At 42.8% G+C, this 25,823-nt stretch overlaps 2 protein-coding genes across 10 annotated transcripts; one reads left to right on the top strand and one right to left on the bottom strand.

The window, feature by feature from the left end:
* The first annotated feature begins 101 nt into the window (after positions 1-101).
* Positions 102-20,918, top strand: dnm3a (dynamin 3a). Of its 8 annotated transcripts, XM_030433454.1 has the most exons (22): positions 104-342; positions 507-725; positions 3,218-3,291; positions 3,998-4,147; positions 4,262-4,465; positions 4,690-4,788; positions 5,322-5,482; positions 5,564-5,706; positions 5,803-5,938; positions 6,066-6,133; positions 6,256-6,394; positions 6,487-6,573; positions 6,673-6,743; positions 6,840-6,900; positions 7,735-7,761; positions 8,399-8,512; positions 13,092-13,201; positions 16,988-17,099; positions 17,725-17,886; positions 18,981-19,204; positions 19,282-19,431; positions 20,573-20,918. In XM_030433454.1, exons 2-22 carry the CDS (start codon positions 565-567, stop codon positions 20,640-20,642), a joined length of 2,523 nt encoding a protein of 840 aa, XP_030289314.1. In that variant the 5' UTR covers positions 104-342; positions 507-564; the 3' UTR covers positions 20,643-20,918. The 8 variants fall into 8 exon arrangements, 7 of the variants coding, with proteins under 7 accessions (XP_030289319.1, XP_030289320.1, XP_030289314.1 ...); XM_030433453.1 differs by having other exon boundaries at positions 104-725; XM_030433456.1 differs by having other exon boundaries at positions 104-725; positions 20,520-20,918.
* A 2,253-nt stretch (positions 20,919-23,171) lies between these two features.
* On the bottom strand, positions 23,172-25,282 carry pigc (phosphatidylinositol glycan anchor biosynthesis, class C). Of its 2 annotated transcripts, none has more exons than XM_030432291.1 (3): positions 25,174-25,282; positions 24,502-24,733; positions 23,172-24,392 (listed from the first exon to the last, which is right to left on the bottom strand). In XM_030432291.1, exons 2-3 carry the CDS (start codon positions 24,727-24,729, stop codon positions 23,736-23,738), a joined length of 885 nt encoding a protein of 294 aa, XP_030288151.1. In that variant the 5' UTR covers positions 24,730-24,733; positions 25,174-25,282; the 3' UTR covers positions 23,172-23,735. The 2 variants fall into 2 exon arrangements, with proteins under 2 accessions (XP_030288151.1, XP_030288152.1); XM_030432292.1 differs by lacking the exon at positions 25,174-25,282 and adding an exon at positions 24,846-25,156.
* Between the last annotated feature and the right edge of the window lie 541 nt (positions 25,283-25,823).

Here is a 25,823-nt window from a genome sequence, read left to right as displayed (position 1 = left end):
AAATAGACGTCGGCCAGAGGAGTGAACGCTTGCACGGTGCCTGATAAAGGCAGGGTACTTTCATAATTGGCTATGAAGTTTGTCTATCTGCTGCATCTGCTTGTGGCGCATGCGCAGGAGATTTGATTCCGTTAGCTGTCAGTAGAATGTTTTCCTCCCCTCTGTGGACCAAACTCAACGCAGCGAGCGGCTGCTAGCTTCCTAAAAGTGTTCAGAGGTGACGCGAAACGACACACTGGGAACTTTTTTGACTTTTAAAACAGCAATAATGTCTATAAAGAGCTGTTTACGGAGATTTGAATGCGAGTACAAACTTGGAAACTACCGCCGGACACACTCACGGTAACGTAACTAACGGCTGCTGAAGTTGGCGGATTTTTAAAAGTTGTCACCGTCCTTTTAAAAAGAGTGTTCGTTTTAAGTTTTGTAAATTTCAGCAATGAAAACAGTATACTTGTAAGTGACCATTAGTAATGGTAGCTACTCTATCGACTGGCGGAGCCTAGAACCGGAGTAGGACAGGATTTAAAGGAGCCGGACCGGTAGCCCGGCTGCTCCGTTGCGATGGGCAACCGCGGGATGGAGGAGCTAATCCCGCTGGTCAACCGGCTACAAGACGCCCTGAGCAGCGTGGGGGAGAGCTGCAGCCTCCACCTGCCGCAGATCGCCGTGGTGGGCGGACAGAGCGCAGGCAAGAGCTCCGTCCTGGAAAACTTTGTGGGCAGGTAAGCCACGCATAGTAAACTCTGAATGAACTGTACAGCAGAGGCATTATCAATTTACACAATCTCTCTTAAGTACACTTGGCCAAGGTGTAAATGCAGGTGCCTACAATTTAGATGTGCTGGTTATCCGGGTTATAATTTCTTGAATGGTTTTATTGATATTCAAGAGTGATGTAATTATGCTTAATAGACCACCTTCAAGGCAACAGGAAGCAGAATTTATGGGGGTTTCCAGGTTGTGAATTACCCCTTTTGACTTTTACCTGCCCTGGAGCAAAATCCATGAACAACAAACAAGTATGTAACTTCAGATCTGGTAAAAGAAATACAGGACCCTTCAGTTTTTATCAATGGATTACCAACATGGCAAACCGTAGTAATGATGATTTGTTTTCATTTATTTTATCTTTATTTCTTCCCACTAAGAATCAGAATCTCTTTTACAAGAATGTCCTGGAGAAGACAGCAGCACAAAAAGTTGCACTTAAAGGAACAAGAAACAATTTAAAACAAACAAGCAACTTGATTTGAAACAATCATCAAATTACAGCAACATAACAAATTACCAGTGTTTGTTATAGAACATGTGCATTCAGTTCTCAAATAGTCTTAAATCCTATTCTTCTATTCTTCCATACCTCCATCAAGTAATCAAGTTTAAGTTGTCTCTGTAGCTCACTCCAGGATAAAGGTGCTAAAATTTCGAAAGCACTCGCACCAAAGACAATGCTGGATCAAGGAACTACATACAAGCAGGTTGAAGCTGCTGATAGTTTAAGGAGTTAGTAGAGATCACTTATAAGGAGGCAGTTCATCAATATGGGCTTTAAAAGAAAAATGGACGAATGTTATAAACATCTGCCATCAGTATTTTTCACAACATGGAAATCCACAAATTGTTTTCATTAATGGCGTATAACTCATCTTAAAAGCATTAGTAAAGCCATTAGTAAGATATAAAGACTGAAGGTAAAGTCTATTTATTATCGGTGTATGTCATCATATAGCCTACAGTCTATGCGTTAAACTTGAAAATTCCTTTAATTAGCTGCCTTAAATATATGAAGTGCAAAATGCAAAAAAACTCTTGGATAATTCGAATAAAATAGTTGTTACCAACGAAAATGTGATACTTGATGTCTGTATTGTAATAAGTGAGGATCCTTCAAAATCTGAATTGAAATATGCTGGTATTTGTAGCATCCACATACCTTTAGTGTGCAGATGTTTTTTTCATAGCTCCAGCTCCTCAGCTAAATCTGATACCAGGTGAGCAGATTTTTTCCCCCTCATTTTATAAAGAATAAAGCCATGGCAACTGTGATTCAGGGGCTGGGTCGGGCTCAATACACAAGGATCTGTGTTCCACTGAATTGAAAACAAGACTTCAGGCAACTACTGTAACCAATAACAGCATCTCCACGTGCATCTCCGCCCAGCACTAAATATATGACTGAAGGTGCTGCTGGTTTGAAGTGGTAGATGCCTGAGGTGCCAGTGTCCGTGTGACAGCAGCCGTACAGCAGCTTATCTCAGTGAAGGGCTGTGTGCGTGTAGATGAATCATAACGTCTAAGTCCCTCGGTCAACTTCAGTCAAAACTTTGATTTGTAGGTGGAATTCACACGTTTTCCTCCCCTTTCACAAACCTCAGCAGCCTCAACGTTCTGCAGCACACCCACGAAGTGGTTAAGGTGCAGTTTAGATACAAGTTTCAGTTTGAGACAATGAGACTAAGTATTTCCATCCTGTCAGAAAAGAATGCTGGTGAGTAATTCAGACTTTTCCTATAAGACAGAGGAGCTCTGTTAACAAAAGGAGACAAATGTATTGTCCTCGGCAGGATGGCCATGTAGGTCAGAATGTGTGTAGTAACTATAGAAGACTGTTGATGCTCACTTTCCCGAATGTGTAATGGATATTTCATCACACACCTCAGTTCTTTGTCTCAGCTGTGACTGTGTTATGACATCCACTTTGTGGGAGTCTGTGCCAGCGTTTTGATCTGGGACAGGATGCAATAAAACAAACTTCCTGAATCTGATTATAATAGGAAAGAGGATAATTCTTTTGTTACCCTGTGCATTGTGTTTCTTTATACCTAACGCTACATTTAGCTTTTAGTTTTTATACATCCGATCATATGATCAGCCATTCCAGATGTATATAGACTAAAAGCTAAATGGTCAATATTTCCTTCTGTCAGCCTTCCTGTTGAACTTCCTGATATTATAGATAGTATGACTAAAATAAATCTACTGTGCAGATATCTGTAATGCCTTTAAAGGGCATTATTCGAAAATTATGTTTAGGTTTAGTTTAATTGCCTTATCTGTGCATGTACAGACAGTAAAGTCAGTAAATTACTTTTTCAGATTAAAATAAAAGTTTCCATTGACATCATGCAATGGCAGTTATTGTGTATGTGTGTATGTGTGTGTGTGGGTGGGTGTGGGTTTATCTGCCTCCAATTCAGTCTTCCTTCTCCAACAGAGACTTCCTTCCAAGGGGTTCAGGAATTGTCACTCGCAGACCTTTAATCCTCCAGCTGCTTAGTGGTAACACGGGTAGGTAAGACACACTCATATTCACCCCTCCAGCCAGCTGCATTCTGCCGTTTCTTATAATTGAATTTAAAGCTGCCACCAGATGGCAGCAGGATATCTCTCAAATGTCCCAGCTTGTGGGACAGTGTGAACTGGAATTTTATGGTCAGATTGTATCCTGTAATTTTTGGCCCTCTTGCTTTGCTGTAGAGAAGCAAGGTGAGAGGATACCATTTTAATCACCAAATACAGAATAATCTCAAATGTCTTAAAATTTGTAGGGAGATTACAGTTACAAAATATAAGCATTTATGTATCCTGCTGTCTTGTGGCCTGAATCACAGTGTCTGGAACCTGTTCTGTCGAGGGTTCTCAGAAATTTGGTGCTATGTACTGAACCAGCCTGTTCAACCAGTTGTGAGCAGAATCACAGTCATCAAAGAAGGGCATTGAGTAATGCACTTAGACCTGTATAATATGACACGCCTACTTCAGTTTGCACTTCAGGTTAAGGAAAACCTGATATTTTTTAGTTCTAGCTGTGAACAGACTTTTCAAATTCCAAACTGATTTATTTTGGTGTCCAGTTGGTCCAGTCGTCTAAATGTGCCAGCTAAAATTTAGATGCACTGGACAGGCATGACATTCCAAAGATAGTCCAAAGTTATGATCAAGTTATGTTTCTATCGTTGCGCACATCATTGTTCACTTGTTTTTTCTTTTCCAGAGTATGGTGAATTTCTCCACTGTAAAGGAAAAAAGTTCACAGACTTTGATGACATCCGCAAGGAGATTGAGGCCGAGACACATAGACTCACAGGATCCAATAAAGGCATCTCTTCGGTCCCCATCCACCTAAGGATTTATTCACCACACGGTAACACAGTGTGTATTTGTGTGTGGTTGACATGGAATATCCACTTACTGGTGTAAAATGTATGACCTTTGTTTTTATTTGTGCTCTTCTGCATGCGCATTTGTGCGTTCTCAGTGCTGAACTTGACTCTCGTGGACCTGCCTGGTATCACCAAGGTGCCTGTAGGCGACCAGCCAGCTGACATAGAGTACCAGATACGAGACATGATCATGCAGTTCATCTGTAAGGAAAACTGTCTCATCCTGGCTGTCACGCCAGCCAACACTGACCTGGCCAACTCCGATGCACTCAAACTGGCCAAAGATGTTGACCCACAAGGTGAGCCACATGTATGTGCAGTGCACTTGTGTAGTCTGGAGTTTACTGTGTCCTAAAAATGTGGCTCTACATGCTGGTGTTTTTATTGGGATTAATTATCACAGTATTACAGCGAAAGTTTTACATCAAACTTTTGAATTTGCTGCCCAATATTATTCTTATTTCCACAGGTTTGTAAATCTGTGGGGTTTATAACATTTACTTTTTTTTCATCTTCATTTCAGGCCAACGCACAATTGGTGTAATCACTAAACTTGACCTAATGGATAAAGGAACAAATGCCCGGGAGATACTTGAGAACAGGTTGCTTCCCCTACGCAGAGGTGTGCTGCTTGTTTTTGTGTGTTTGTATGTGTGTGTGTCTGTGAGAGAGAGAGTGAGAAAGAGAGAGAGAGAGAGTGTGAGAGAGGGGCAAAGGACAAGGCAAAGCAAGAAGCTCCTGTGACAGTGTACAGACTGTGTAAAGCACCACCAGGTGCTGGCTCCTTCATGCTTTTTCTACAGTGCAAATGCATTAGCCATGGAAGCCCACTGACATAACTGTTGCAGTAGCAGCATAGAGCTGAAGCATTAGATATGGAGCCTGGTGCTATTACATCTATTACTGCACCAAATAGGGGATTTGGCCCACTCTATACCACAGGCTTTGCTGTTGCACAAACATATTCATTTCCTACACATATGCTACAGCCATAAAGGCGGTCTGGGCAGAGTTCCCAAGGACACATGAGAAAATGCAAGTTGAATCCGTCTTACAGTATATCAGAGTCCTTGATTGTTCCTTCCTCCTGTTGCACATTGTCTTCCTTTCAGTGATCCAGTGCTCTTCATTTCCTTCTCACTTCTTCCTCCCCAGGTTACATAGGGGTGGTGAACCGCAGTCAGAAGGACATTGATGGGAAAAAGGATATTAAGGCAGCTCTGCTTGCAGAGCAGAAGTTCTTCCTGTCCCATCCAGCCTACAAACACATGGCTGAAAGCATGGGCACCCCGTATTTACAAAGAACACTTAACCAGGTTAAAAACGCACATACAAACTCAAGCATAGAATATTAATTACATTGTGTCTGTGTTGTTACTGATCCTTTATGTTTGCAGCAACTGACAAACCACATCAGAGATACTTTGCCAGCCTTCCGCAGTCTTCTGCAGAGCCAGCTTTTGTCCTTGAACAAAGAGGCTGAAGAGTACAAACAGTATAGTCCTGATGACCCTGCACGCAGGACCAAGACACTGCTACAGTCAGTCATTCTGAATGTGTGTGCGTACACAGTTATTTTTCTTCTAGTTATTTATTGGTGACTGTTCCTCCTGCTCTGTGTGTTTCTGTCCTCTAGGTCAGTTCAGCACTTGGCTGCTGACTTTGAGAAACTCATCGAGGGCTCAGGCGACAAAGTAGACACTGTCAGTTTGTCAGGAGGGGCTAGGATCAACCGAATCTTCCATTCGCACTTCCCCTATGAACTGATCAAGGTATGTTTCTATGTGTGCGAGGTTCTTTGTATTATGTGCATATATAGCACTTGTTGCCCAGTAGGTCAATGAATACTGTATGTGCATGTGTAACAGTGTGCTGACAGTGTGCTGTGTTTGTCTTCAGCTTGAGTCTGATGAGAGGAAGCTGCGGCGGGAAATCAACTATGCCATCAGAAATATTCATGGTGTCAGGTGAAGTATAATGTCCTGAGCAAATGCAAAGGGTCAGATGCTTTTACATTGTTTACATTATCCTGATGTGACATTTTATGTGCACTGCAACCAGTTTTTTTTTTTGGTTTTCTTCCCTTTAGGACAGGTCTCTTCACTCCTGACATGGCCTTTCAAGCCATAGTGAAGAAACAGATATCAAGGCTAGAGGGGCCGTGCATGAAATTTGTTGACATGGTCAGTCAAGAATTAGTGACCACTGTGCACCAGTGTATCAGGAAGGTATATATTTGCATGTGTGTGTCACGCACTTGTGGGATGAGCTGTATGGGTTTTTAAAGCTATCTGACATCTGGCCTGTTTTCTTTTTGTAGCTCAGTTCCTTTCCCAAACTGCAAGATGAGACTGAGAGGATCGTAACCACTGAAATACAACAGCAAGAGAGTAAATGCAGGGAGCAGGTCATTCACACACAGTTTGACATTTCATTCACAAATTAGATTAAGATTAATTTACTGGATTGTTAAATTTCTAAATGTAATATATTTTGTTCTGTTCAGGTCATGTTGCTAATTGACATACAGCTCGCCTACATAAATACCAAACATGAGGATTTCATTGGCTTTTCTAAGTGAGTAACCTAGAACATTTAAGTGTAAAAGGTATTTTATTTCTATCAAGTCCAACAGATTGAATGACTTCAAATATTCCTCTATCTCTCTCTCAGCGCCCAGCAAGGTTTCAACCAAATCAATAAGAAAATCGTTGCAAGGATGGCAGGAAACCAGGTGAGACTTTCAACTTCATTCATAATGAATAAAACATTCACGATCCTCAACGGATGCGTGCAAATCACTTTTGATCTACGCAAGTGTCACCAGAAGGGTGACCCAATTATATCCACAGTTTCATTCCATGAAGACCCTTTGCTTTAGCACACGTTTAGTCTTGTTTACCCTCCCTCTTATTCAGAATAAAAAAGCAAAACACTACTGTATGTATATGTGTATATGTGTGCATAACCATGTGCTCATCTTATGTGATGGTATATCCAGGTCTAAACACTCAAAACTGATCCAGTGGCTTTTCTGCAGCACAGCATGTAGTGTGCATGGTTATGAACTACATTTATTTCCATCCACTTAAATTTTTTGTTCTATGATTTTCAGTGCTGTCACTGTCCCATGTGTTTTTCATTATTTAGCATTAACTGATGTAGCTGCAGATAAATGGAGGATTTCTGTGATTTTCCTGATCAGTCATCCAACCACAGATGATCTTGGCTTTTTACAGGAATGCTGTCAAGCAGCAATAAATGAAGTCTCAGCATGTTATGATTTATGTTAAACAAAATATTAATGTGACACATTTGAAAGCAAGGCTAATTAAAAACACAATCCATGTTCGACTGTGTATAATCCCGAACACTGATGTATGATGATGGCATTGGTTGAACAGCAGTGCATTTTTACCACAGCTTGTTGTCAGTCATTAACACAATCTTGTATGTTATTTTGATACTAGAGCACTATTGAACTATCAAAAACGTAATCTAAACTCAATAAAATTTAAAAGATAAACTCCACTTTAATGTTACTCCCTTATCTCCTGTTTCTCTCCAGGGTGTGGCCCCTCTCTCAAGTCTAATAGTAGGAGACCGATCACTCTCTAAGCCTGCTCACTCACTGCTGCCTCTGCTGGAAATATTTCTGTGCAGGATTCAATCTTAAGGGTTGTGGGTTGGCTCGCTACTGATGGCAGCAAACATGCTCACTGCTCTGTTAATCATGTTTTTCATCACGGCAACTTATGCGCTTCTCATGTTAAACACTCTTTTCCTCTCAGTTGCAGATTGCGGTATGTTTCTCTCTGTCTCAACCTAATCACCTCTCTCCTTCTGCAGTTTAAACGCTGCAGATATGAATATTTTCTAAGTTTGTCGGAAGTATATGTCTTTTGCTTCCTGCTCCCTTATTAATCACACTTCTGTCTTTAGGTGTCTTCCATACAATTTTTTCTTGTCAAATGTGTTTGCTCATGTTTGTTACTTTGTCTGCCTGTGCATCTATTATTCTTTTTGACCACTTTACAGCCCCGTGGCTGCATAATCTTCCCGCCGATCTCTCAAATCTTTCCCTTCAATGTCAACTGTTTGTGACCTTTACTTCCATCAGCAAGGTCCACCGTCATTGTGTGACCTATGTCACACACCTTGTCTTCTGATTTTCATTGTAATGGTCCTGTCAGTTCTACTATCTGACCTCCTTACCCTTGGCTGTTGTGCAGGTCATACGCAAGGGCTGGCTGACCATCAGTAACATTGGTTTCATGAAGGGTGGAGCCAAGGGATACTGGTTTATCCTCACTGCCGAGAGCCTGTCCTGGTTCAAGGATGATGAGGTGAGGCATTCACTCTCACAATCATGCTTGAAACAAATTGATGAACCCAAGTCATGTAATTTGAGCAATATTGTAGATACTTTATGAATAAGAAAATTGTGAAGTCAAAACACAGCAGTACATTGACAATAAATCATCAAAACTTTATTAACACACACCTCAGCTTGAAACAGTACGTTAATTGAGAATTTGAGAGATCATCTGTTGATATTGTTGTCACCGTTCCAGTAAAGCACCTGCAGTTTTAGCGCAGTTAGTGGGAAGAGCTTGTGGCCGTCTGTTCTGATGTCAGTGGGGCTGCCATCTGTCTGCCTGTCTGTGCCTGCTGTACAGGAGCAGAAGGTCTGCACAGCAAGTGTAGACAGGCAGACACACCACAACAGTCTCATCCTGTCACAGTTGATGTCATGGGAAGAGGAAAGGGCAGAGTACAGGATGTGATGTCAGAGGAGGGGAACACATCACATGTGTATATGGATAGAAAGAGGCACCTGAAAACAATCACATCTGGATGACTGTAGATCACGCGGTTGTGGATGAGATTGACTTGTTGTTTGACAGACATATTGGAGTGGATCCTGGGATGCTTTTAAAATTAAGTTTTTGTTCTTGGTAACTGCACTGGTAACATGGCTTGAAGGCTGTATTTTGGATAAAACTTAATAGACTTGTCCTTTATGGGTGCCATTAAATGCACATCTAAAAGAGCATTTTTAACCTTGTTTCTCTGTCTAGCGAACAGTTTTCTTTGCTTTTCTCTCCTGCCACCTGGATCTGCAACTGAGCCCCTCCGTTTCCCCCATTCATTCCTCTGACGCCCCCCTTCCCATTCGTCCCGCTCTCCGTTCACTCTTCCCCTTACTCCCCCTTTTCTTCCTCTTCTGGGAGTTCAGGCATTTTTGGAGCGGCTCACTCTGACACAGCTGGAGCTGCCCCAAGCCAAACTAAGACACACACACACACACATGCATGCACAAACACACACACTGCGACAGACTTGTATATACAGTATACAGTACACATGCAGAGTCTGATGTAAACAAACTGGCATGCAAATAGTGGAGAAAAATATACACTCACTCAGATAGACACACGGCCACTTTTCAGATAAACACTGGATCGCTTGAATGCAGTGTTCCCAGACACAGCCCCAGGCATGCATATTGTACACACAGTGTTATAGGTTTACAAATCAGCTCACACAGACTTAGCACATCTGTGACACATAACACTTAAGACAAACAAATATCTGTTGACCACATCAGAGCAACAAAGTTTGGCTGACTGTGGACGAGACGATGAGACATGTATGTCTCACTGCAATGACTGACGCTAATGTGAAACTCTAAACCTTTTCACTTAATTTTGGTTTGGTTTGACGAGTCACCCTTAGATCTTTATCAGCTGTGTTTGGAGGGCCTGAGCGCAGCGTCAGTCACCCATATTATTACAGAAGATCCAATCTACTGACTTGCCACACGCATCTGTGTGTACACACACACACACACACACACACACACAGTCACACAAGCCAAGCTTCTGCTTCTTCTCTCTTGCAGTTCCCGCTCTCACTCTGCCCGCCCACACTACCTCCACAGACATTTCTTTTTTCTACCACTGCCCCCCTCCTTTGAATAAAAAAAAAGAGTCTGTTTCTTTACCTCTGTTGCCTTTTCCTCCTCCTTTTCTCCCTCTCTCTGTCTGTCTCCCCCTCTTTCTCTCTCTCCCCCTTTTCTGTGGTTGGCAGTCTCCCTGGGACTGTGCACATTCCTGGCTGGAAAATCTGAAGCTTTGTCCAAACACCAGCTTCCAAGATCTGCCCAGAGAAATCCCACATGGCTGTTTCTACACTGCAGACCTCCCCTTTTGACTCCCCCTTTCTCCTCTCAACTCCTCCACAGTCTCTCGTACAAATACCCCCCCACCCTACCCCCCAACACCACCACCCTTTCCAAGCTTCTCTCTCCATCCTTGTGGCAATTGCATCTGTACACTCCAACTTTTTAATGTGTTTAAGGCCTTTCTGCGTGTCACAACAGTTGTAGCCTCATACTGACCTCATACTGAGAGTGCAGAATAATAGTTCACAGTTTAATCTCCACAGCACACTGAGCAGACATACATTCCTTCGCCCCTCGACTGCCAGGGCTCCACCATGCAGTCTGAAGAAAAACAGATGGCTCATGCCTATACACTTAATCTACACTCTTGCTGCTGCATGTGTGTGTGTGTGTGTGTGTGTGTGTGTGTGTACGTGCGCACGTATGGGTGCGTGTGTGTGCGTGTGTGAGGCCTGTTCCAAATCTCAAATCCATTAGTCTATAGGAAGAGGAGACACAGCTTCAGACACAGCAGCTCTGATGTATGATACTTTAGGACCACCCTGACATTACTGGGAATGTAACACACATGCACACACGGACACACACATGCATACATATACAAAAGATAGCCATGATGTCTGTGAACACGAGAGTTAACACACTGTCACACAGATTCACATGCAGAAACTCGGATTACCGGATGAGAGAAACTCTGAAACAAATTACTTCGGAGCGTCTCGACAATAAATGTGGGGAAAAGAAGTTCAAATAATTAGTCAGTCACAAGTAATAGCTGTTCTTGCTCAAATGTGCTGCACGTAAACTGCTCTGACTTTAACGTATTTATCAGTCGCCATTAACAAAGACAATAATTTCAAGGTGACAAGCGCGACAAAATGGATGTCGTGATGCCTAATCTAGAATCAATTACTGCATTTAAAAGCTCAGAGGTAAAACGCTCATGATATTGTACGCACATTTAAAAGCATTTTGACATTAGCACCAACATCAGAGAATATTAGACCCGAGACTGGCTTCAGGGCAGAGTACATGCAGGTTTTCACGGTCTCCTGAGTCACGCTGCTGAAGCACTTCCTTGCACAGTCTAACCAATGTGCAGACTACTGTACACCAGTAAGATCCTGAACAGGTAGTCTGAACACTGGGATGACGGAGCAGGACCCTTCTCACAAGTTCTCCTCGGCCTCGCCTTTCCCCACTGGTTGTTTGCTAGCAGTCCTGCCCGCGGCGGAGATGAGTTGGCAAAAGATTTCCTCTGTTATTCTTTCTTATCCTGTCTCGGTGTTGGGTCTCAAGACGAGGGGTCTCTCACGCACATCGGACATCCACTCCTATGTGTGTTCCTCCTCCGGAGATGTTTGCGTATCTCAAATCGGGGCGTCCGCAGGGCTGCCTCCCGGCATAGTATCCAGTCTTGACGTGGCACATTCAGTCATTGAGCAAGGGATCTGCCTGTTCACTTGGGGAAGGCATAAGGAAATTCTGGGAGTGAGAGAAGGAGAGAGAGAGTTAGGGAGGAACTTAGCAGCCATATATGGGTTGATGGGACCCATGGGGAATCAACTTTGGAGTGGTCTGTAGTTTCTCCCCACTTCTCCTGCACACTCTCTCCTGCTCTCTATGTGTTCCTCAATCCTTCCTCTTCTACTCTAGCTAAATCCACCTCCCTCTATCCCTCTATCCACCTCTATCCCTCCTCTTCCTCTCTTCCTCATCTCTACTTTCTATTTCTACCCCATCCAAGCACCCTATACTCTCCCCAGTCTCCTCCCCCTCTGTCTAAAGCGATCCCAGATGTTGCCGAATGGGCGCCAATCGCGTTCTGTCATTTTTTTTTCGGCCTCTGTTACAGGAAGTGGGCCCCTTTTGAAAAAAGGAAAGAGGAACGAAGGAAGAGAGTCGTAGGGTTCAGGGGAGCACTGAGAAAGGGAAGACCAAAATGTAATTCCAGCACGCTCACTCACTCCCATACCACATGTGTGCACGGACTCAATTGCAGGCGCGCACAAATGCATCCTCACATGCTTTTAAGGACATCCTCTTTGCAGGCTTTGTCTATGGTAGCCTCTTCACCTCATCCAAGGCTGTTCCTATTACCAGCCTTTCTGGAAGCCCTCTTCTCAAAGGTTAGAAAGAGGGAGCCGGCCGGGAAGAGGGATGAGGGGGAAGGGCTTCACTTTAGAAGAAATGTTGTGTTAGAGCTTGAGTCTGAGTAATGACTTTCACATGTGAGCCCGGCCTCTCTCCCTCTTTTTTTTTTTTTGTACTCCTTCTCTCATTCCGTCCCTCCCTCCCTACTTCAGTCCTCTGTACCCTGCCTCCATACTGTCTGGTTCTCCTCACTCTGGCCGGTCCACTCCTCCCAACTGTTCTCTGTCATTCATAAGTCCCCATGGTGATGACAGACTATAGACTTATGGCACCTCTTTCCCCTACTCTCTCCCCCTTCCACTGCCCCTCTTTCGCTAGTTAGTGCATTTATAATGTGAGACAGGCAAACACATCATACGATACGTTCCACATCTCAAGTCTCTTGGCCCCTTATTCTTCTCCAGGGACCGGCTGAAAAATATTTACTACCAGACATACAACTATTTTAGCCGAAGCACCCAGGTGAACTTTCTTCAGTCTCTGTTGTTTTTTGCTATCAACACCTGTGTTGCCTCTCAGTGATGTCATATTTTACACCGCATACCTCTGTCAAACTTTATCTCTCCGTATTCTGTCTTTTCCAGGAGAAGGAGAAGAAGTACATGCTTCCCCTGGACAACTTAAAGCTCAGGGATGTGGAGAAGGGCTTCATGTCCAGCAAATTTGTCTTTGCTATCGTCAACACAGAGTTAAGGTTTGTGTGTGTGTGTGTGTGTGTGTGTGTGTGTGTGTGTGTGTTTGGTTTGAGGCCTGTGTTTGTGTTTGTGTGCATGAGTCAGAAAAGGGAGTACTGTTCTTGTCACCTGCTCATTTAAGTTTTAGGGATATTTTGCAAGGGTGGACAAGTCAGAGGAGGAAAGGGAGGAGATGTCAGACTGGTGAGTTGCCCTTCCCTCGACCTCCTCTGTTCAACTTTGCCGCCGGAACTAAAAGGATATCCAGTGGGTACTGCAGGGTTTTTTTTTTTTTGCCTCTGAGTATATGCCAGGCTTTTGAGGGCAAGGCTGGGTTTGGGTTTGCTGGGTTTGTGTGTGTGAAACAGATTGAGAAAGACAGAGAGACAAAGAGAGAGCATAAGTGAAAAAGAGAGAGAGAGTGTTTAGGAGCTGGAGCGGACCCAAAGCCTGGCTGATTGTACCAGAGCATGTGGGCTTTGTTTATAATTCTGTGCTATGCTGCATTCGGACACACAAACTGGATTTGCGCTCGCGTGTGTGTGCATGTGTATGTGTATGTGTGTGTGTGCGTGTGTGCGCATGTGTGTACGTGAGTTTGCCAGTGTGTGTGTGCGTGTGTCTGTATAGACCACAGCATACCGACGGCAGGCTCATTAAGCAGCTAATCAAAGCCAGAGAGCTTGGATCAGAGATGAGGCTGCTCTTGTTTGGAAAGAATTGCTCGACTCACCACAAAAAGGGGGGAGAAAGAAGAATTGGAAGGGTTGAGAGGAGAAAGAAAGCGAGAGAGAGAGAGTATCAGAGCCATCGGCCAGGAATGTGTCAAAGTCTGTCCTATGGCGCCCCCCCCCCTTTTCCTGCGCCCTTACTCTCTCTGTTTCTCTTTCTGTATTTGCATGTGTGTGTCTGTGTGTGTGTCTGTGTGTGTGTGTGTGTGTGTGTGTGTGTGTGTGTGTGTGTGTGTGTGTGTGTGTGTGTGTGTGTGTGGCAGACATTGCAGTGGTTTTGTCCCTGTCTGACAGTAATCAAAAACCTCAGGAAACTCTTCAAATCTAAAGCAGTCGAGGCTCTGCGCAGAAATTCCTCAAGATGAGTTAAAAAAACTCACTGCCCACGAGTTGAGGAGAGCGTAGCAAAAAGGGACGAGGAGAAAAAGGCGTCGCTGTGAGTGATAAATCAGCAAAAAGAGCAATTTTATTGTGGACTCGCTGGTGGATACGAGTGTAAGTGTCCTGATTCTAGTGTAATAGCACTCTAGTATTGTCATCCTTGGCCTGGCTCCCCGTCTGTTAGCCACCACGCCCTGACTTATTAGCCTCACCCATCCTAGCCCAGCCATAAGCTCACAAGCCTGACAGCCTATTTCTTGATCTTTCTATCCCCTTTTTCTTTTTCCATTTCTGTTGTCTCTCTCGTTCTCACACGCACAAAGGTTTCACATATTTGGGGTTAATTGCTATGTGCTCTGAATGTGAGAAGGGAACAACAAAAGGAGGAAAGAAACAAGCGAGTGATTAAGGAAAAATGTTTAACAGATGGTTCACAGCCTGCTCCAGATCCTTTGCTTGATTCCTACTTTGCAGCGCTGCCTCCACAGCCAAAGCACAGAGATATGCTGGTGTGAAGAGGGAAGTAAGAGGAATGATGAAGGGGAAAGAGGAGTCGGGGGAATGAATAACATGGAGAAAATAGATGATGGAGATAACGGGATGAGTTGCAGGGAGGTCATGTCAAGCGCAGCAGTTCGGGAGAAATAAATGAGACAGTTTTATTTCACTGTGTGTCTGTATGTGTGGATCTGCTTAGTAGCAACTGGTGTGTGTGTTTCTGCCCTTAAAGGATAGTACCAAAGCCCGTTCTACCCTTTCATTCATCAAGCACCTGTGAGCAATCTGTGGTTCTCAACGTGGGGCTGACTCATGGGGCCCTTTTACACAAAACCCAATGACTTGTGTTTCCCGTGTGTCAAGTCACTTACATAAGATGCAGGAATGGGACAAAGGTCAGCCAGCTCACCACTTACGTAGGTGGCCCATATCCACATACCTGACATCAGATACCACATGTTTAAAACGATCTGATCTGTGTTAATACATCAATTGTATCAAAAGTGTAGAAGCTATAAAAAAAAAAAAAAAACAGATCCAGCTTTTTATCAGATTTTCAACCAAAGGCTGCACAGATATTAACATTATTACAAATGTTGTTGTGTGTTCCGTGACCTCTTTTGTACCAGCACCGTGCGCTGGTTGTTAATTAAAATTAGGCTGTGACAATTGTACTGTTAATAAATTTGTCCAACACATGTTTTGAATTTTGGTAACTCTTCCCCAAAGAGTCGTGTAGTCTCTATTTTGTAGCCTCTTTTAAAAATCTTGCACTAACTCATTTAACAAAAAACACGTGTTTGTTTTATATTAGGGCTGTAGCGCTGTACTGATATTGACGATAATGTGATATTAATAATGAAATATTGACATTATTATAATATTGTTTAAATAAGCCACTTAAATCATTTCTTTTTCCTTTCCGTTCTCACTTTGTCACAGTGGGTGGTGGTAATGCATCTGAACTCTGGTTTCCCTGCTCTGAAAATGTCATTAAGTGTAAATGTTCTTTTTGTAAACCTTTGTACATTTATGGTTACAAACTCTCTCACCACCTCCCTGCACTTGTGTTTTGAGTTCTTCATTTGCTGAAAAAGAGACAGAATACAATATTACCCAAGTTAAAGATTAAGTTGACTGAGGATTCTTTTATTTCATATTTTCTGTAGATATTGGGAGAGTGTCGTTATCATTAATTCATTAGGCCACAAGAAACGTTTGAGTGAAAATCTGATGTTGTGACAGCTCTATTATGTGTAAAGACATTTTTGTGCATTTCAATTTTACAGTCAATTCATAGCAACATGCACCTTTTACATTGAACAATAGAAACTGAAGTGAAGTTTTTTCAGTGATCAGTAGATGTGTGCAGGAGCTCAGGTGACTTTTGTCTGTCTGGTGGATACCAAATAAAATTGAATCAGAGACTACAGCTTATTGTGCAAGGAATGCGTCTAATTCAAATGTTACGTCTTGTACTAGTAATGTTTGGCTTGTACACAGACTCTGTCAAGAGGTGACAGGTGAAGAAAGGATATTAAGAAATTATCCATGTGGTGTTTGTTTTTTGCTCTGATGTCCTCTTTAAAGTACACCACGTACTAACTGATAAGAGGTGTTCGGCATCATCTCGAGAGTAACAGCTCTTAAGATAAGTGTTAGATAAACGGTGTGATACATACAGCGTATGTCTGAGTCTTGAGAAATTTTGCAGGGGACACTTTTTATTAGTACTACTAGGGATCACTTTCCTCTCCTCCCACAAGACGTGGAGCAAGACTTGTTTTGTTTCCTCTGGAAGTGAACGTGGTGAGAGTGAGGAGACAGTGTAAAGCTAAAAATGACCGAAAACATCAATTGCTCAGCTGAAATTATCCCACGCATTGTGACTAAAACTCTGGCTACATCTCCGACACTGAGAAACCAGTAATAACATGTCATTACTAAAAGGTCGGGGTTCTTATTCTGGATATTGCATGTCACATTTAATCATGCATACTGTGCTCCCCTGTTTGATACTGTATTTTCTAATGCCATAAGTAAGTTTACCAAACGGTCAGCCTCCCCACAATTTGGTGTATTTGTTTAAGGTATGCATGGTTATGTGGTTGCTACCATGTTTTGTGGATGATTGTTATTATTGGCTGGGAAGCGTAGTTTTTGGAGAAGTCTGACACTATTGCACTGAATTTGCAGGAACGTGTATAAGGACTACAAAAGCCTGGAGTTGGCCTGTAACTCTCAAGAGGAGTTGGACAGCTGGAAGGCGTCTCTGCTGCAGGCCGGAGTCTACCCTGAGAAAGTCACCGTTAGTACTCTGACCCCTAATTTTAACTAATTAATCCCAGCCGTGACCTCCGCCTCTGGGAGCTGCACCTGTCTGCGCCTTACCTTTGCGTTGTACACACTCGGAGCTTTCGCTAACCTCAAACCCTGGCCGTAACCCCTTGCCCTTCTCTCCATGTTCCCCCATTTCTTCCCCTGCCAAAAAAACGAAAAAGCAAGTCCCCCCACCCCTTCCATCGCGCTCTGTTGTTGGCTCTTCAGCACAGAATTCTTGGCCCATGATGTCACTCCAATATGTGTGCATGTGTGCGTGTGTTCTAGTCTGTTTCTAATCAGCAGTTCCTCGTCCCTCACCCACTCCCCCTTTTTCTTCTGCCCACTCCTCCTCACCTCCCTCTTTTGTGTTCCCACTGTTCTGCTCTCCCTGCTCCTATTGCAGTGACTCTATACTTCACAGGCATAGAGTAGATGACAAGATATGGTAATGCCTATAAGACTGATCTCTATGGCCTCGCACATCTGTATTAGCATGAAATTACCAGCTGTGTTACCCCAGAAGTCCCTGCAGCACATGACAGCCCCGGTTAAAAATACAGGGACAATCTGAATAGTCTCTCCCAACTCCATCTTGTTTTTCTGTCCCATAGGTGGATGAGCAGGGAAATGGAGCTCTTGAAAACTTCACAGACCCCCAGCTCGAGCGCCAGGTGGAAACCATTCGTAGCCTTGTTGACTCCTACATGAGCATCATCTACAAGACCATCAAGGACTTAATGCCAAAGACCATTATGCACCTCATGATCAACAGCGTAAGCTATACAGACCAGACTCTTGAGAGTCCCCCTACAGTCAAAAAACTCTTTTCATCTTGTTTGTACAGTTGCATCTCTGAGCTTCCCTTTGAGAAGGATGTAAGTTCAGAGTTCGACACTAGAACCCATTCACTGATTTTAATCTGCCTAAAAGCATGATTTGTGAGGTCACAGATAGCTTGGAAGCCAATCCTGGTCCAAAATTTCAGCATACACAAGTGTGATTTAGGGACTTCAAGCCTCCAGTGCACATACACTGGGACTGGACTTAAGTTAAGTAAGAGACATCTTGTTTCCAGCAGTTAAAAGTGCAATATGCAAGAACTAGACATCTGTTAAATACATACTCCAAACAGAAAGGGGCAGCATATCATCAGATTAACTGCTGCTAACTGTATTCTGTTTATATGTCTTGACTGTTGCTGTCGTTAGCTCAGTTAGCAGTGCAGCTAGTCGAACTACTGGGGAGAGTTATCACCTTGGCAACACTGGGAAAAAAGTATTCAGGCCTGCGACTAACTGGTTAGCATGCTAAAAACAGTACATATATCTGGATAATATTATCAAAACTCACATTTTCTCACATTCTGTTGATAATTTTTGTAATTTTTTTTAATGTTTTGAACTAAGTATGTTGTCCCTTTCAACTTGCACAATGAAAAATGTTCTGTAGCTTTTAATGAGGACGAAGAAACAGGTTCCATTTTGAGCATTTTAATGTGGTCATTATTCTTTTATCCCTGCAAAAACTATTTCAGACTCACATTAGAGACATTTTTGTGTGCCTGAATACATATGTGGTCTTTAACTTTTTAATAATTTCCACCTTCTTTCTTTAAATTTTCCAGCCAAAAGTTAACTCACATCGCAGCCAAATCCATATTCCCTGCTCTGCCACACAAGTATTCATCATTTGAAGTCCTGTTTGAGCATATTCCAATGACTTGAAAAAGGAACAACATACCATAGAAAAAACGATTTTCACCACCCCTTTAACAATTTAGATTCATAATCCCAAATCAGAGTATAGTATCACTTTACAAAGTTTAACATTTTGACTCGTCACAGCTGTTTATAATCCCTCTCTGTAGGTGAAGGAGTTCATTAGCTCGGAGCTCCTGGCTCAGCTCTACGCTCTGGGAGAATGCTCAGCGCTGATGGATGAGTCACCGGAGCAGCAGAAGTACCGGGAGGAAGTGCTCCGCAAGCACGCTGCCCTGAAGGAGGCGCTTGCTGTCGTCGGAAAGATCTCCACCTCTACCTGCACCACCCCTATGCCTCCACCTGTGGACTCCTCCTGGATACAGCCCTCCAGGTACAGACATGCAGGTGCTTAGATACATGCAGTAGACAGAAGTGTGCCTGTCACTTAATGACCTCTTCTCCACCCAGCCTGGCGACCAGTGGCAAACCACTGGGTCGTGGCCAGGCTCCATCTGCTCCTCGGGTGCCCGCTCACATTGGACCCACTCACTCCACAAGCACTGATGGCCTTCAGCACCTCACCGGCCAACCCAACCGCCCTCCACCTAGTGTGCCAAGGTGACTCAAACACTACACAGTTACAGCTGACCTGTTATATTATGATGACCTCCAGTCAGTCACTCAAACACGCACTGGCATATATGCATGCACACACAGCAGCATACACACAATCAAACCTTGCGCTACAGAGGCACCGGGACAGAGGGAGTTGTTATTTGAGCTGGGTGGGGGTCTGCTGGAAAAATGTGTTTCTCATATTCTCTTTCCCATCAGCCTCTGCAGACAGGACTTCTCTCTGTGCTGCTTTCTACTGGAGCCAGAGACAACAGGCTGAGCGCTTTGTCAAGTTTTCATCTTTCCCTCTGTCCTTCATCCCCCCTTTTCCCTCTCTCTCCTAGCATGCATTTGTTTTATTGCCTTCCCCAGTTTCCCTCATGCAATAACCGTTATTTTCCCTTTTCCCCCTTCTTCTTTTTCTTGTACATTTCTCCTCTTTCACTGGTTCCTCCCCTGCTCTTGGCCTGTCTCTCATTTTTCTCTCTGCCTCATTTCCTCTGTGCTCTCCAATGGTTCTTTAGGTTCTTTCCCGCATACAGTCTCCTTCTTTCCTGAATCTTTTCATCCAACCATGTGTCTTTTTTCTTTTCTCAGTCTGCCTCTCCCCTATAGCTATACATGGGGCAGGGGGGTAATTCTATAAATCTACCTTTTCTCCCACATTTTTACGCCCTTCATTGTAAAGCCTGTTAACGTTACGGATTATGGATTGTGTAACAATCAGAATGTGTGGCATTATGGCAAATTTAATCTTAAACTTTAGAAATAAAGATGTAAAATATATACATGCAAATCTGTCAGAATGAATTTGGATTAGCTCCTTGCTAAATTGCGCATCTCTCCAATATTTCATATTCTGTAACCAACTGCTGTTTTACCTAAACTGTCGTAATCTCTAACAACCATTATGTCCCACCCTTATTCACAAAGCTTCTCTCTCTTTTAAACACCATATAAAACCATACATCCCCCATGTAATAGAGATGTAAAAGTCTTTATATCTTTCATTTAATTTTCTGTGGATGTTCTGTTAATATTGTCCTATCATATTGAATCTTATAGTAATAACTTTAATCTGATCTCTGCAGGAGGCAACCTCCAGCCATCCCAAATGTGAAATAACCGAACACTTTCTGTTCAGAACTCCATTACCCATCCACCCCCGTGATCCATCCAGCTGCAGCGGACTGCTACCCAGAGACACCCGTTGACCTGTGTGATGTGTAATCCAGCTGAAGCACTATGCTGGGCTTCTCTCCGTCTCCTCTGGGAGCTGCTGTCTGCAAAATTCACTGAGTCTTGAGCCTGTTTTGTACATAATATCATTGGCTATAAAGGCTGGAATGTGCTCGACCGTCTTCTGACTTTTTCCAAGTGCCTGAACTTTGTGTAAATAAAAAATATCAATTTAGAACTATTACCACAAAAAGAGAATACACATGCACTATTTTTACTGTTTCTGAATAAACAGGTATTTTATTTTTGAACTTGTAGCCTCATGTAGTCTCTTTATTTTAAGTTTTGAGATGAAATAAATATTTATTGTTCTAGTATGTCACCTATGAATTACTGTATTACTGATTTTTATATCTCCATACCATTTCAACTTAGCTAGAAATACACTAATATAGCAAATAGTGGTGCATATCAGCATTTTTCTGACTGAGCTCCAAGGACATATAAGGGGGACTTAACAGTTGTTTGTAGAGGTCTCCAGCAAATGGATGATTCAATTCCACTCATGTCTCTCTTGAATACTATTTACCAACACAAGAATTTAGCAGATATTAATGTTTAACAAGAGTATCAAATGTTATCTGTCATCCTAATGTAGAAACCAAAAATATTTTTATTATTGAGGGTCCAAAAACAGAAAAGCGTGGGAGAAGTACTCAGATCATATGTGTTGCAGAAATTGTGTTACAAGAAGGCGTTCACATTTTTAGTTAAAGGGTAACTCCGTGTATCTTTCACATCTGCTTACAGGTCGTGGGGAGTACGAAAAGGAAGTACAAAACCTTTTGTGGTTTCAGAGGAAGCTGCATGTAATCTGATAAATCACATCCTGTAATCCAAGTTGCATTGTGGGTAATATATTGCATCATAGGCACCAGGTTTTGAAAATGAAGAGGAATGAGTGGAATAACAAAGCTGATGTCTTTAGCTCTGCTGTATCAATTTTGACATTTTTTCTCTTCCTCTGGAGCCATAAAAGGATTTCACATATGCAGTAGTCCGACCCAAAACCTGTAAACATAATTTAACATTTGGTGCCGTTACCCTTTTAGTGTAAGTACAAAAGTAGTAGCATCACCAGTAAAGTAAAAGCAGTCATTATGCACAATGGAAATATTTTAGAAATGTTATTGGATTGTAGTTATTGACTCATATCTGTACATTACTTTAATGGTGCAGCTGGTACAGTATAGATACCTGGTTTGTGTAAATATAGTGTTTCAGTAAATGTACTCAGTCACCTCCCACCACTGTTTTGCTTATAAAATGCTTTATAAGCTATTTAATAGTGTTTATTGGAAAGTTGCAATTGATGTTCATAATACTGTAAATGGTTCATAAATACTGTGTAGTTACTTTAAAAACAGAATTTAGGCGGCCATCAGAGAGTTGCAACTCATTTACAATTGCTTAATAAATGTTTTTCGAACCATTTCATTGTTTCTTAACAGTGAAATTTCTTAAATCAATCTAATAAACCATAAATGTAGCATTTATTATTGATGGTTATTATGTTAAGTGTTACTCTTATTTTTTAGCAAAGACATGTGTTTAAAATAAATATGTCAAAATTGGCCGCATTTGTTACTTATCTTCTTCTGTTGGAATTTGAGTGCAATTTTCATCCATTTGCTGGCACTGATATTATTTCCAGAATGCCGAGAAATGCAAACATTTATACTATAGTATTCAAAACTTTCTCAGTGGATGGGTGGGGGTGGGGGGCACGACCTCAGTATTTTTAAAATCCTGGCTACGGCCCTGGTAGATATATGAACGTATAACAATGATGTGTTCATTATTTAGGCCATTTGTTTATTTACTTACGTTTTTAACTGCTGCAGCCAACAGGTCTAAAAAACGCACATCTCTTACTTTGAAGGCGAGCAGCGCCTGATTCCGGCCCTCGACTTCCTTGTTCAAAAGTCATTGTATAAGTTGGACAACTGGTATAATTAAAAGGTCCAACAGAACAAATGTTAACAGCCTTTCCGTTTTGTTTTTGAGAGCCAGAAGTGAAACAGGCTAGTGTGCTGACATCCTATTATTTTTACTGTATTTAAACAAGAGCAAACATGAAGCCAGTGTCACAGAGTTCACATATGCTGTTAAATAAGTACTTACTTTACATGTGAGCGGCCAGAGAGCTGCTGCTGTGCTGCTCTCTATGGGCTGAAAGTTTTAAAGCAGCATGACTACTAACAGGTGTTTCTCATCAACTGGTCCCGCCAACGTGACGTCACAGATTAGGGTGTGGCCTGGAATGTATTATGGCGGACAGCCCCAAGAGAGCAGCCCCCTCTACGATAATCAGGAGCTTGTTGTACTGGACCCCCAGATTTAATGGTGTAATACTACATTATTGGAAAGAAGCAGTCAGATTAATAACAAATGAGATAAAATACAATACATTATTGTCATTGTTGACCAGCAAACTTCCCCTCCATACTCTGATTGTTAATCAATCACAAATTTGGAAATATGAAATTAAGATTAAATTAGAATCATCGGTAATAACATTGACTTTTATTACACATTCACTGCAGTTCAGGTAAAGTCAAGTGTTTTATTAAATAAGTTTCAGTGAAAAACATTTTTACTGCAAAATCCTTTAAAATCTTAATTTGTACAATAATCAGTTTCAATCTGGTTTTCAAGCCACTGTGCTTAAAACTATATATCAATCCATTCACACTCAACACCAACATACTGAACCCAACCATAAACCATGAAGCATCTCCCACATATCATAAAGTCATGGGTTTTAAATTGGTGCATAGCATCAGACTGCTGCACATGAGTTAATAGTCTGAGGTCAGCACTTGTTAGACAATAGCAGCTTGATCATTAAAAACATCTTTGTATTCTCCACAAGAGAATAACAAGTTGTCATGGCTGTTCAAACAGATGTGGACCACTGATTAAGTATTAACATTTGTCAGTTTAGCTGTACAGCACCAAGATAATACCGCAGACTGACAGTTAATACATTAACTTTAAATCATCAGTTGTCTTACATCTTAAATGTAACTGAAGTCATTGCATTGCACTCTTCCTGGCTCAATCCATTAGTGAAGGAAGTGGCTGATGTCCTCGTGAATCTCAGCCTCATCCCAGGGTCCTTGGATGTTGTCCTTGTGCCTCTGAAGCATGACTAGCAGCAGGGGGCAGAGCAACGTAACACTCCCTAAGGCCAGGGCTAAGAGCACAGCTCCCCCTGGCGACTGCGACCCCAGACCTCCCACCCCTCCAATACACACTCCCACACACAAGCCAGTGAACTGACTCGGGGCGTTTTCCCTCAACCTTTGCAGCAGGCAGGGCCACATGGCAAACACCAGCAGGGCACAGCTAAGCATGGCGAAGGTGTGCAGAGCTCCGGGTAACCTTGAGGCCAGACACACTGAGGCAAACAGGGCTGCGTTCAGGGAGAGGCTGCCAGGTGTTGAGGGGTGAGCGTAAGGGAACGACACCAGGTGGGCCAGCAGCATCACTGCAGACATGGCGTACACCGTGTCGGTGCTCACAGACTCTGTTAGTGTCTTTAGAACAGGCGAGAAGCCAAATGTGAAGGAGAGAAAAATAGTGGCACTCTGCAAGTCGGCCAGACGGGTCCGGAGCTCACAGCCCGATTCCATTTGAGATGTCAAAGCTTGGTGCAGTCCATAACCAAGCAGGGCGCAGACAAGGCTGGTCAACAGCAGCCTCTCAGGGGACAGGAGACCCTGCGAGGAGAACAGAGGAGTGGATAAATTGTGCACTTAATGTACATTGTTCAATACGGGAAATGCATACAGTGCCTCAGCGAGGACCACATATTCTCTCTAGTTTTACCTGCTCCATGTAGAGCCAGAGGGTGATAAAAATGGCCACGCAGGACAGCTGCTGTCCCACAAAGCCTGCTTCTTTTACCACAGCCCAGTAGCGGTACTGTCGGATTCCCTCATTCCTCCGCAGTTCCTCCAGGAACCGCTGGTCCACGTAATTATCAGGGAACGGCTGGCGTTCCCACAGCACCTTCCGCCAGGGCACAGCTGGACCTGGAGCACTGTCTGGCCCCATCACCCTGACCACAGACATACAAACAAATACTTCACAGTTGTGAACAAGAACTGTAACTTACGTATCCACTGTTATCCAAGGTTTAGGGTGAAACTCAAGTTTAACCATTATTTTACCAAACACGGGGTTTTAAAGGCTAGATGACCAACGACTGTGGCATTTCAACATCTCTGACTGTGTGGAGATGCGGTCTTGAATCACAGCCTACTTGTTGTGTTGTGTTCGCTGTCAGGTTAATTGCATCTTTTCTAAACAGGGGTTTGAACATTGGCTACAAATGTAAGCAGTGTTGACTGCGCTGCTAGCATGAAACTACCGGTACTTCCGGCTTTGACACGATCCAAAAGTCAGACAAACCATATTCATACGTGTGTCTATCAACAACAATATCTTGATAACTTGCCAAACACTGTCCACATTTATTAAAGAAGTTATTTCTCTTACCTGAGATGGGGTTTTGTTTTCAGCAGCGATGCTATGAAATCTTCATGTCCTCATCCCGGAAGTGAAGCCCTTTAATCAGAGCTCACAGCGCCCTCTGCTGTTGGAGTCTGGAAAAAGCAGGTTAACCAAATGTCTGTAAAGGCAAAAGTTATACTAACAGCTTTTTTTTCCCTCTCTTTTATTCTAGATAGGTCTCAGTGGTGAAATTACTCAACTCCTTCCTTGCCAACAAACAGACCAACTCCCCTAACCAAACAATTTCAGTATAAATCATTAAGTGTTTGTCACTTTAAGAGACATGTACTATGTTGACTGAGATATTCATCAATAACTTAATCTGTATTCTGTCAAATGGCAGTGTCTCAGCCCTGCATCTTCAGTGTGACAACCGGGCAGCCACTGAACCTCTCCGCTCCAGCAAGCTGTCAAAGGAACCGGACACACCAACCATCGTGATCAACTCTGCACATTCAAAACCCAGAAACCTTGGTGGACATCCACAAATTTCAGAGCTTGAATCTCTTTCACAATTCACATACACTGGTTACATTTTTCTGTCATCTTGTACTCAGCTGTCTTTTACATGAGTTGGTTTTTTTTTCTCCACCCTGGATCACATCTAGACAGTGTTTCTAGAAGGACTGAATCAT

This window comes from Sparus aurata, chromosome 11 (assembly GCF_900880675.1).
Source record: "Sparus aurata chromosome 11, fSpaAur1.1, whole genome shotgun sequence".
NCBI classification, from domain to species: Eukaryota; Metazoa; Chordata; class Actinopteri; order Spariformes; family Sparidae; genus Sparus; species Sparus aurata.
This window is presented reverse-complemented; position numbering and strand designations above follow the sequence as displayed.